This window comes from Oryzias latipes, chromosome 18 (genome assembly GCF_053564925.1).
Source record: "Oryzias latipes strain Hd-rR chromosome 18, Olatipes_Hd-rR_3.1".
NCBI lineage: Eukaryota > Metazoa > Chordata > Actinopteri > Beloniformes > Adrianichthyidae > Oryzias > Oryzias latipes.
The window spans coordinates 28,850,112-28,863,145 of record NC_136254.1 but is presented as its reverse complement, the minus strand read 5'-3'; the positions used below and the strand labels follow the sequence as shown (position 1 = coordinate 28,863,145).

Below are 13,034 nucleotides of genomic sequence, written 5' to 3'. Positions count from 1 at the left end.
CTCTGCATCAGCAAAACAGTTTTTATTTGTCATCTAAATACACAAACTTTGAAATGACTAAATGGGGAAGAAGAACTAAAACGATCAATGGAAGTCCATTGACCAAAAATACTACTAGTTTACAAGACGGGTTGTGTGGTACTTCAGTAGTAGGCGTGGGGAGTCCAGCGCCTGGGTCTGTGCTGGGCGTAGGGGGCGTAGTGAAGTCTCTCGTTTCGGCTCCTCACCACACGGGGAGGGTTTTGATCTCCGTAAGGCTCAAAGCAGTAGGGAGGCCTGGAGTTGGAGCCTGAGCGACAGGTTGAAGAAGGTTTTCATATCCTCTTTAACACCATTTGTCTGGATGGAGGCGTGAAACGTCTGCTCACCTCTTTTGGCCCAGCGGGCTGGAGTCTGCCTGGGGAACAGCGGCTTGGGCGCGGCGCCAGCTCCGCCTACTGTAGTCTCCCGAAGTTGTGGGTCTCCTCTTTCGAAGTACAGGAAGCTGCTGGGAAGAGAATCGCTGTACAACTCCTCCGTGTAGCGCTTATAGTTCAGCGGTGCTGGAAACGGAAAAAAGGAGAATAAACGGTGAAACAAAAAATAAAGTCTTCCTGTGTTTTATTCTTCAACTACAGAGCCATTTGATTTTGAATATCTGCAGATAGAGTCCTAATGCGATATTAAACAACAGATCCAGGCACTTTTTTTTTAATATTAATCGTATCTTTAAAAACACTTAGGAAGAAGCTTAATTAAGTAAAAATAGTGCAACTACAAACAAAAAAGTTTTTTTAGGTCTTTCTGGAGCTTTGTAGACGCCCCCTTGGCAGCCGTGTCGTATTATTTCCCATTAAAAGAAACTAAAACCTGATTTTTTTTAAAAATTTTTAGAGGTGCCCTTTTAGGTCATTTGGCGAGTCAAACCAACAGACAATTTAAAAATTGTATTTATTTAAATTTTTTATTTAAAGAGTTTTGGATTCCAGAAGTCTGAATCTGGAACCATCTCGCCTCCAGCTCAAACTGGCGCCGTATTCCTGTGCGATTGGTGCCAAGAAAATGTTGCAATGTGTTTGTTTTCTCCTATAAGATGCAGACTTCTAGCAGAGTATTTATCTGTAATAAGCTTGAAATATGTAGCGCTGATCATAAATAAATACATTCATAAATAAATGAGCCTGAAACTACTGGACCCAGTCTGATTTACGATCACATGATCGGATCGGGACGTCTCAGATAACTGGCGGAGTGAAATATTAATACCATGAAATGAAAGTCAGCGGTAAGCTAACCTGCTACCATTCCTTTATCCCTTGTGCTATCCTAGGCACTTTAACATTGGGAGTTGGGTCATCTAGACCCACTAGACAGTGCTCTGAACCTTTTTTCTTCAATGATTTGTGATCTTCACTGGTGTCCATGGATTACATGAAATCTTTCCACCTTTATCCACCTTTGTCATGGTAGGGAGAACGCGTCAAAGTAAGGGTGGGGTCATCTGGACCCCATAGGATAGCACAAGGGATAAAATGTATAGAATCTGAAATGATGGATTGTTCAGGTAGAAACCATCTCTAACTTCCTTTGGGCGTATCTGCATTAGTTCAGCTCCACTCAAACTCACCTGCAGTTTTTGGAGCAGTGATGGAAAGAGGCTGCCGGTCACCAATGTCTGAAAAAAGAAAAAAAGAAGAAAAAAAAAAAAATCACAAATATGAATGAATACCACGGTTTTCAAAAATCCCATTTTGATTAATCAAATCCATGAATTGTTTTTCCTTTAAAGTAATTTCCAGGTCAAACCCATTTCTGTCAGTTTTTCATGCTAATGTTTTTTTATTGGTAGAATTTTCACTTTTGTTCCGTAATGTCTCTGGTTTAGTAACAAGGGTTCTGTCCAGTCTGCGGTTTTAACTCCTAAAAAGGTCCTTGCCAAAACCAAGACTTTGATCAGAAACATTGATCTAAACCAGGGGTTCCCACGTTTTTTAAATGACCAGCTCCAAAAGAGCCATCTATATATCCACCACACGTTTATGTAACGGTTAATAGCCGACGGACGGTTGCTTCCACGAAGTGTGTTTATTTCTGATAATGCACACTTCATCTGCAATTAATCCGCTTATACCATGGTCACTTACAAAAAAATGATAAATATTCAACCAGTTTCTTGTCCTTAATTCTTGTTATTTTTCCAATTTGGATCCCCGTTTTCACAAAAAGCGGACTATTATATGCCGATCTTTCCGATGGTTTAAATAAAGCATCAGTTCAGAGAGAAAGTTCACCTCTAACCGCTCGTTTTTGTCCAGATGATGAAGCAAAAGGTTGTTTCAAAGAAGCCGGCAGAGTGATACAGAAGATTTAAGCTAGGTGACCGAAACTTCGATTTTTAGCCGTGCGGTTATCAATTCTTAATGCACACCCAGCAGCCAATCAGAATGGAGTATTCACCAGGACCGTGGTAGAACAAGTGACGTTCTTCACGGCAAGGATGATGGGTTTTAAATATTTCTTCAATTTTTTTGTTTATTTTCATGGCCTGTGATCTAGCCACGCCTCCTTCATGGTCGACTAATCAATCATGTGTGACAGGATTTAAAACTTCTCCATTAATGACTCTGATTCAATGGAAGAACAAAAAAACCTTCAAAGGATTCATACGTGTTCATTTGTGGCTCCAAAACGTTTTTTTTTTTACAACCAAATGGAAATGGAATGGTGGAAGTTTGGGAACAAACAGCTTCTCTCCTCACCCACGGTCCTCAGCGGGTCGGGCAGCAGCACCCCCCAGGCCTGGGCGATGTGCTCCAACAGCAGACAGGTGATGCTGCGATGGGCCACGGCGTTCCAGTGGACACCGTCGTTGGTGCGGTGCTGCAGGGAGAAGCGGAAGTGGAAGTGGAGGTCCAGAACGTCCCGTTGGTAGGCGTCGGCCAGAGTCCCGCTGTAGAAGTTTGCCTCGATCACATCGTAACGGAGCTGTGGGGCTTTGTGCTCAATCTGAACAAAAACACAACATAAAAAGCTGGAGTAGACAAGAGAAATGCGGAATTAAGAGTTTTCTAAACAAAATCTGTGAAGAAAATTTGTTTTAATCAAGTCAAGTTAAGAATTTTTTTTAACTCTGTTGGTCGTATGACAGACTTTCAATAATGACATCATAACATGAAAAAAATTGGAATTTACATCATGAATTTGAAGCAATGTAGTGAAACGCCAACGATACTCAGATCAAACCACGAAGCTTTTTAATCAAGAAGGATTGGTTACGATGTTTCCACATCATTCAACCAATCAGGAATCACATGATCTCCCTGAACTGCACCACCACATGATCATTGAACCTTGAACTCTGGGTCGAACTTCTTTGAATCACCGCAACTGTTTGACCATTTACACAAATAACGCAATTCCAACTGATTCTGGCGCCGCTTTTCTCAACATCAGAATCCGTTGGAATTACATTAATAACGTAATCAGTGGTGGTGGGCAAGTGAAGCCTCACGAATCACTGAGGTTCTCCAAACCATGCTGTTGAAAAGGATGCAAAGCTTCAAGACGTCAATGACGGTGACATCTGGTGGACAACTCAAGTCCCAGCAACCAAGGAGCACACCTGAAACACTCAATCCCAAGACCACAAAGAGAGACCAGAAACGTCTTTGTGGTCATTCAAGCGTTTTGTTCATTCATGGCAAATAACCGTTTCAACAAGATAAAGACTCTCTCCCATACTAGGAAACACATTCCTATGAATCATTAACTCACCACAGTTTAACTCCAGCCTTGACATTCTTTCAACGACCGCAAGCCTTAAAATATTGACGCGTTTAATAATTCCAGAGGATTCTGAAGCAGAGAGGGGAGCAGCTTTGCCACATGTTGCAGTAGTGAAGTGTTTACGCAATCTATGTAAATCAGGGGATTCCGTCACAGAGAAAAGCAGCATATTTTGTTAGGGTTAATGGCCAACAGAGTGAGCATTATCAGAAATTAACGCATGCCGTGGAAGCCTGAAGCGTTGCTTCTGCAGTTGTGATTGATTTTGGATGACAAGTTCTTTTCTTCTATTTTTTTTAACTCTCACTGTCCAAATCTGTGCTGTGATGCATTCTGGTAGCTGGTGTGGGATCAAACCCCTCAAATCTGTCAAGCTGTCAGTAGCTGCGTTTACATGGGCAAAAGTAATCGGAAAGAACGTTGAACCGTGTCTCAGAGTCTGAGCATAGCAGCCGGATTTATTAATGTGTTTGAGGGGAGGATGCTTTGTTACGTGTGCGTTTTGCTGTTTGTTAAGTGTGGGAGACTTGGATGGACTGTGATCCGTCCCGACGCTCTGGGTTAGCGGCTGCCGGCTTCAGGAGAACCGTGTGTCCGAGCAGAGCTCTAATCGGAAAAAGGTTCTCTGTGCCCATGTGCACGGGTGAATTTTAACCCGACCATTGATCCGATCAAGATATTTTGCACATGTAACTGCGGCTATTGATTCAGAATGCACTGAAACTTAATGAGCCGATGACCAACACCCACAGACAAGGAGACAAACATCCTCAAATGAAATGAAATGAAATGCGAAAACTGCAAGGATGTTCAAACATCGCTGACCATGTGACACCCGTCTTTTGCTACACCTCCTGACCAGAACCAGGAAGTATGATCACATTAGTCCTGTGCTCAGGTCTCTGCACTGGCTCCCTGTACCTCAAAGAATAGACTTCAAAGCAGCTTTGCTTGTATACAAGTCTCTCCATGGCCACGCACCAAAGTACATCTCTGACATGTTAGTGCCATATGAACCATCTCGTACTCTGAGGACCTCAGGGACCGGACTCCTGTTGATTCCCAGAGTCAGAACTAAACAAGGGGAATCAGCGTTTCAATATTCAGCCTCCCTGAAGTCGTAAGACAGGCCTCTTCTGTGTTCATGTTCAAATCTAGACTTAAAACATTTCTGTTTAGCCGTGTATATGACTGAAAGGTCCTATCTGCACTTTTCTTTCCTTCCTTTCTTTTTAAATCTTTTCTTTTCTTTTCTTTTAAAGTAAATTTTACGTTGATAATTTCTATGATGTATTGTGATTTTGATGCATTTTTCTGTTTTGTGAAGCACCTTGAATTACTTTGTGTACGAATTGTGCTATACAAATAAACTTGCCTTGCCTTGCCTTACACACCGCTTCAGGAAGAGCAACACGGGCTCCGTTTGCCGTCACTAGTAAATGGTTGAAGTTTGAAAAGCGTGTCATTTTCTGTTGCTGGTGCTACTTTACCTCAGAAACCAGGAAGCCGCCTCTGATGCTCTTCCCCAGAGGCATGGTGAGGTTCCAGATGACCAGCGTCTCCTCAGGCAGAACGCAGCTCAGCTCCCCGAAGAACCGGTGCAGGTTTTCCTGATAGTCCTCCAACCAGTTGGAGTTGTATCTGCACAACCAAACACACACACAAAAACGCACACAAAAATGAAAAAAAAATAATAATAATTAATAATATATATATATATATATATATATATATATATATATATATATATATATATATATATATATATATATATATATATATATATATATATATATATATATATATATATATATATATATAAAAAATAAGAGTTTGCAGTGAAAATCCTCGATAAGGGACAAAATAATGACTTCCGCTGACTTCAATGACTTCATTATAATGTAGATAACATTGTTATTCACTCTTAATCATAGTACCAACATTGTTTGACCAATTCTTTTAGGTTCCACTCTGATCATCTTTTGATCCATTTTCAAAGTGTTCCCAGTGGACTTTTATGCCTTTTTTAGCCTAAATTAAAAAAATATGTGTCGTTTCTAGGACAGTTTCTATAGAGCGGCAATAGTTTATCTGAAATTTACCCTCCAAGTTGTGGGCGGGACTGTTGGTGCAGAGTAACCCCACCCCCACTTCCCATCACTTCCAGCTCAGACGAGGAAAACAGAGATGTACGTGGATCTATTTGTTAGGAAATGGATGCATCAGAATGGAGCAGGAAGCTTGTGGCTGATTGTAGCTTCTACATCACAGCTTCAAGCTTTTTCTAATTGGATTTTTTTAACCCCTCCCGATTCACAATTTGAATAAAGAAATGCTTAGAAAAGCAATTCCAGCTGAATTTTCCTTATGAATCTCCTCATCATCAGATTAATGCAGCAAGAGGTTAAAAACACCATCTTCATCAGAGTGGCTCTATAAATGTTTCAGTCAGTAGATTTCTTTTGTTTTCAAACAGGAAGTCTGTTGAGGGAGAACCATCAACAGTATGAAAAAAACGGGACATGAGTGTGACATCACCCATAGAAATGTATTCATAGTGGCCAACAGCCAATCAAGATGCAGACGCACTGTTTAATAAGGAAAAAAAAAAGCATAAGCATGCAAAAATGCGCTGGAAAAAAAAAGAAAAAACAAAAACAGTGAAACAGGGTTCATGTAAGGCAGGGGGCCTTAAATCCAGGCCTCCAGGGCCGGTGTCCCTGCCTTATGTGATGCTGATTACCTTGATCAGGTGTGTTTAGCCAATAAGGAGCTTCAATGGCAGGTTAGTTGGAAAACATGTAGGACACCAGGGGGGTATTCCAGGAAGCATGTTAAAACTAGCCTGACTTTAACCCTGAACTCTGGCTGAAATCCGCCTGAACTTGCGTACTCTGGGTATGTCGGTTCCAAAAGACCGGATATGAGTTGGCGTAATTACGCTCGACTTGGTAACCCTGGGTTAACGCACGGTACATAAAGACATTCTCAATAGATCGCCGATTTCTGGAGTCACCATGGAAACGCGTGGAGAAGAAAAAAAAAGAAAGCGCGACACTTGAGACGGAAGTCAGACGGAGTCTGAGATTTTAATGACGGCGGATAGAAATTATAAGTCCATCAAAAAAATAACACGGCTGAAAAATAATTTAGTTAAATTTATTCAAACTCAATAATTGTTTATACAACTCAAATTTACGTATTTATCTAACTAAATGTCATACTACTTCATTAATCTTTTTTCCACCTTAATTACTTATATTTCTTGAACTTTCATATGTCCAAGTTTGAGCCGGCAGATATGCTCATTTTTATAACAATAAAAAGAACGGAAAAAAATGCACGGAGTGCGAAAATTAATCACAGAACATTCCATTACTGTCATAACAGGTTTGGGTGCTAGGGGTGCTATATAAACTCATCATCCTCTCCTTCACTCTCACTCATGGTGCAGAGACTTAAGCATAGTAGGACAAAATAGCTCGGCAAAACACGGTGAAACACAGTAAAACAGCTATACAACTTAACACATTTTGTAAAAAACCCACACTTAAACCCAAATCCGTCCAGACAGGCAAAGGGAATGATATCCCAGAATCCCTTGCAGTGCCGATCTAACAGCAGCATCAAAGTTACACCTACTTAATTGAATTAATTTGAACGAAAGGAAAATAATTGTCTGAAAACTACGTGTTATTTTTAAGATGACCTAACAAAAAAATGATTTATCTTACCTGAAACAAATAATTAAGTTAGATCAAAGTAAAACGTTTCTCTTTCCAACATCCATATGTGGTCTTATCACCCTCTCACGGGGGAAAAAGTATTATCTGAGCTTCTTCATCGACTAAATAATCTTCAAATGGAAACGCCATACTGCTTCACCTCTCTGTAAACAAACTAAGCTTCAACTAAACCTGCTCCGGACCAGGTTATGTTCAGAGCATGAGTTGCCATGGTAACTTGACCTACCCTGAATCATACCTCCATTTCTGGAACCGAAAGCTGAGGTTATCAACTTCCTTAGCCTCAAACTTATCGTGGGAGCTAGCATAACCTGCTTCCTGGAATACCCCCCAGTATAGGTACAATAACCGGTCGGCCTACAACTACCGTTCGGGGTCCTTCGAGTCACACTTTGGTGGCCCCACTTGGACAAACTATGTAGTGTGGAGATCTGCTTGGGCTCTACATATTTTCATTTCACGTTACCTTTTGTAATATAAAGTTCTTTTCCCTCATAAGTTGTGTCTGACATTATTCTTTGTAATGTTCATAGAGAATTTTTGCCACAACTCACTTTGTAAAAAGATCTGTGACTGTTAGAATGAACCTGCTGCTCCACACAAGTGAACCGTGTCTCTGATGAGCAGCTGGAGTCTCGTAACTTCGTGTTTGCAGGCAGGTGTGTGTTTGTTACGGTGTTTGGTCCGGAGAAGGGTTCGGACGGCAGTCCGTTCAGCTGCAATAGACCTAATTATAATCATAACAATAATAAAAGCATGTTTAGAAGATAATCTTGCTCTGTGTCGGAGCTCTGCTCGTTTACAACTGACTTCATAAGTTCAATGAAAAAAAGAAGAAAAAAAGAAAAGAAATAACGGCCTTTTTTTTAATAGAAACAACGGACTTCATAATATTTTTTTCTATGGTAGTGACGTAATTTGTCCAGACCAATCACTATCTGATACGTCATCGGACTAACGGACAGCCACTCCAATAATGTGATGTCAGCACTACTCAAAGGACCACAAACGGTTGTTGTATCTACACCGGCCCCCCAGGCCTGGATTTGGGGAGCCCTGATGTAAGGTAAACCGCAATATCAAAGAGACTATTCTACAGTCAATGGAGAGAAAACTATGAACGTTCACATTCTTATTCAGTCCTAAAATCCCTAAACAGTTTGTGTTAGAAAAAAACCAACTGCTCCCTTTAAAAATAAAAAGAGAACTTCAAACATGGAGTTTACAAAGATGTGTTGTATTTAAATTCCTTTGACTGGACAAACTTGCACAACGCTGAAGGAAAAGTAAACTCCCAACCAAAGCATGTTTTCCTGAACTGGGTTACCCATTAACCTCTGCTGAACACGCTCACCTGGAAATGTCCCACACGCAGGAGTTGATGATGACCACGTCTGGTTTCAGGCCCTGCTGGAAGTCCTCCATGATGCTCTCCATGTACTGAGAGAAGACCCGGGTCACAAAGTAGAAGCGGACCAGGTGGTGGTCCGACTGGAACTGCCGGACCTCCCGGTACTCCGTCCCATTGTTCATGTGGTTCAGACAGCCCCCCTCCACCAGGCAGTCCTGCTCGAAGCTCATCTCCCCCTGAGGAGACAGACGTTTGAGTTCAAGCAGAAGACGGATGGTTATTTTTACCCTATGGTCATCAAATTCTTGTGTTAGTGACCTGATACACAGTAAAGTCCCACTCCAACTATATTTTCTTCTACAGTGATCCCTCACTATAACATGGTTTACTTTTCACGGTTTCGCTACTTCACGGATTTGCATCGTGTATTGTGTTCTGCATTCTGATTGGCTAAGAAGTCACTCTGCTTCTTCTCTACCTGTGCGTCAATAACGTTGCAGTTTAATATGTACACATAAGTAAAACAGCTCGCCAAATTTACAACACGTACGTGCAAATCATCTTGCAATTTGGAGTTTCTCTAAAACCCATAGAAAAAAGAGCGACAACAACTGTCAATCACTATGTTCTTCTCCTGAACAAACACAGCTGCACCGCGGGCTTCAACAGAAGAAAACACTGCAGATTGGAGTCAGGATGCAGCGGCTCAGTCTAAAGATCAGTGAAATACACCTGAGTCACTATTTGTCCCACTGTACTTTGTATATTTTTCATAATCATTTCTAATTTTCTCCCGTTTAATCCAATTACTCGGTCGCGGTGGGCGGGGCTAATCTCCGCAATTTGAAGCCTTCTGTTCACATTGATGATTAAAATTATTATTTGACAGTACAGAACAGAAGTTATTTGTTGAAAAAACTTTTCTTAAGTACTTTGATTTGTGAAACAAATGCTTGAGCCTGTAAAATGGTTTGTTCTTTCTTTTCAATGTATAATAGAGTATTTATTTGTATAATACTTGTTAAAAAAATAGAGGTTTCTACTTCAAGGATTTTGCCTATCACGGGTTCTTTTTGGAACGTAACCCCCGCGCAAAACAAGTGTTTACTGTAATGTCGCCATTATCATGCTTGTATATAATTCCCTTTTTTGGTCACGTGATTAGTTAAGATCTCATTTAGGCGCACGTGTCACCTGTGTTAGTTTGGTTTGTTGGTTTGATACAGAGAGGGTGCACAGGGCCCAGTATTTTTTGTTGACCGCTTTTACACTTGATTATGTACAATACTTTTCAAATGGATCGTACCACATGTGTCATCTGAGGCAATAATGAAGTGGAATAAATCACGACACACAAGAAAAGTGGATTTCATGGTCATAGTTTTTTGTGGAGCGCGTCGCAAACAGGACCTGTCGCAGCCTCTCTAGCGGCTCATAAGCTCGCAGCCGCTACAACTGTATTGGAAAATTGTTCCCAGGGGTCTTTTAATCATGTTTATGCAGTTTTTAGCCAAAATAAAAAGTCCTGGGTCGTTTTTTAAGACACGTTTTCTGCAAATCAGCAAAAGCTCAGCAGAAGTTTTTTCACCAAGTTGAGTAGTGGAAAGATAACCTTTGGGTAATTTACCATCAGCCTTCTGTTTACACCATCTCATGCTCGCTTAAAACATCTCACAAGCCAACATTGGCACAGCCAGTAAAAATAGATAAAAAATTGCAAGTAATATTCAATATTCTGCCAGAGTTTTGAGTCCGACGGCAGCTCAGATGAGGAAAATAAAGGCGTTAATGAATATTTGTCTGCAAGTGAATGCTTCAGAATGGTAGCAGAGAGGAAGACTTTGGCGGGATCCATCACGATTTGAAAAAAAGATTTTATTAAATTATTCATTATAAGGCCTTCATTGGTGAAGAAATGCTATAAGACATTGTAAAAACACAAGAAAACAGCAGGATTTTCATTGGAGTGAGTCTTTAAATATGTGATCATGAGTATATAGGAGTCACGCTTAAACACTGTGTACACAAGCATGACTTTCACAGCAAATAAAGTATATTTGTCAAAGAAAGTGGAGAGAATGTGACTGTTCTGCAATCTTTAGGGCGGGTAGACAAGAGCTGAGAATGACTGAGTCACCGCCACTTCATTAAACATGAATGTTTCTCATGTATTCCCTTGAAAAACCTATTTAGTTTGATAAAATACATTTATACATAAATATAAGAATAAAAATGATCAGAATTTAAATTACTTCTAACCAAGATCTTTTACCTACAGACTTTATAGATTACAACCATTTGGTTCAGATTCTTATAAACCAAAACCCCAGCAAGAGCTGCAAAGTCCCAACTAGAAATTGTAAAAAATACACTTTATGTTTTTGTGGGCCTAAATTTACAAATTGTAGTTTTAAATATTTACAATAATTGAATTATAATGGTGTTATATATTTTATACATATACAAGAATTCTCAATTTTGTTTTCTTTTGATACCGGCACATACAAATTCCTTTCAAAATAAAATACAACCTGTGTCAAATAAGTTCGTCCCACTGGGACAGATTAAAAATGTAATAATAATAATAATGTCATAATTAAAACATGAAACTTTATTTTAAAAAAAAAATCGTTGGCATTTTTCCTTCCTTCAAAGCCAATGAGCTAGAATGGAGGGAAAACAAGTCACGTGACGCTCTGGAGCGTCTGGTCCCTGCTGGTTTAGGTCTCTACAGCTGAACCATGATGTGGACAAAATAAAAAATAAAAAGTGACAATTTGAGGTGTAAAGAATCCATAAGCACTTGCCTTGCTCTTCAGTTGCCGTTGGGTGAGATATCTGTCGCTCTGTAGTATTAAAACGAGGTCTTTGTAGACACCTCGCTGAACTGGAGCACAAACACATAACGATAATCAGGACACTTGGTTGGAAAATTAGAGTTTATTGGAGCTGAAGTTACTCACTGGAGTCTCCCAGAACCACTACAAATTTATTGTGGAGCAGCTGGCAGGCCTGCTGGTGTCGAACGGTCTTCATTGTCTGTAAAAAATACATTTTGGACGATTTACTCCCTCATTACTTTACGGATGAACGGAAGTACAGGAAAATTAAAAGTTTTGTAGCTTCAGATCAATATAACTTTGTTTGAAATACGTACCCGTATTTGTCTTTAGAGGGAGAAAAAGCAAAGCATAAAAAAAGCCTCGTCTTTTTTTTTTTTTTTAAATCAAACCCGACGTTGTTATGCTAACTATTTAGCTAATGCGACTTGCTGACTGACCATTAAAAGCGGGGATTTTTAACTCTGAAGCGCAGAAAAAAATCTTGTATCCTTTAAAAAACGAACTCCAGTTTTGTTACCGTTCTCAGAAGTTTAGAACAACAAATAAGAGCGGTTACGTTACACTTTTAGCGGTAAGTTTAAATTTAAATCCGCTGCCGTTGGTTCAAACCAGCAGGTGCGTTAGATTCGATGGTGCGTTTAGAGAATGTCAGAATTTTCCATTTTTATTTACAATATTCTACATACATTTTTTTGAAAAACTAAAACATCCGCTTTGATTTCATTTACATTGTTCGATTTGTTAAAAAACACACACACACAATAGAATAAAAAAACAAGAATTTGATAAACAAAATCGGCATCAAATAAAGGCATCCTAACTTTATTTAAAAGATCACTATTTTCTCAACAATAGACCTTGAAGTAACCATGCCAATGCACTACAAATGCGAATTTTCATCACTATGCATATACAACATACCAGTCTGTGTAGATAATTATTTTAAGAACAATGGAGAACACTTTATATTTTTATTATAATTACTCATAATTACATTAATGCAATTTTACTTCACAACAAACCTGAAAAGCAACAAAGAAACAAAAAAGTGTTTTTTATCAAATAATTTAACCCAAGTAAAATTGCATTAATTTAATTACTCATAATTAAATTAATGCAATTTTACTTCACAACAAACCTGAAAAGCAACAAAGAAACAAAAAAAGTGTTTTTTATCAAATAATTTAACCCAAACTTTAAAGAGAGGATCAAAAATGTCACAATTTAACATGTCAAGCATTTTTATTCTTTTTTCCCCTGAAATTAATGATAGCACACATTAATAACAATCTAAATATCCATTTGAACAAATAATTGAACTGAAAAGTC

At 39.3% G+C, this 13,034-nt stretch overlaps 1 protein-coding gene across 1 annotated transcript; it reads right to left on the bottom strand.

Annotated features, from left to right (window-relative positions):
- Window positions 1-3: 3 nt before the first annotated feature.
- On the bottom strand, window positions 4-12,348 carry fam113 (family with sequence similarity 113). The gene is made up of 9 exons (XM_023966047.2): window positions 12,020-12,348; window positions 11,826-11,901; window positions 11,670-11,749; window positions 8,866-9,098; window positions 5,256-5,406; window positions 2,739-2,985; window positions 1,607-1,654; window positions 369-542; window positions 4-289 (listed from the first exon to the last, which is right to left on the bottom strand). The coding sequence occupies exons 2-9, from the start codon at window positions 11,896-11,898 to the stop codon at window positions 144-146; spliced, it is 1,152 nt and encodes a 383-aa protein (XP_023821815.1). The 5' UTR covers window positions 11,899-11,901; window positions 12,020-12,348; the 3' UTR covers window positions 4-143.
- Between the last annotated feature and the right edge of the window lie 686 nt (window positions 12,349-13,034).

Bases quoted from the DNA above. Each gene is read 5' to 3' on its own strand.
- fam113 (XM_023966047.2), bottom strand. From the start codon at position 11,898: ATGAAGACCGTTCGACACCAGCAGGCCTGCCAGCTGCTCCACAATAAA. The intron at 9,099-11,669 runs GCAAGTGCTTAT...CTGTCTCCTCAG, and splicing joins AACGGCAACTGAAGAGCAAG to GGGGAGATGAGCTTCGAGCA. The intron at 290-368 runs GTGAGCAGACGT...CCTGTCGCTCAG, and splicing joins AGCCCGCTGGGCCAAAAGAG to GCTCCAACTCCAGGCCTCCC.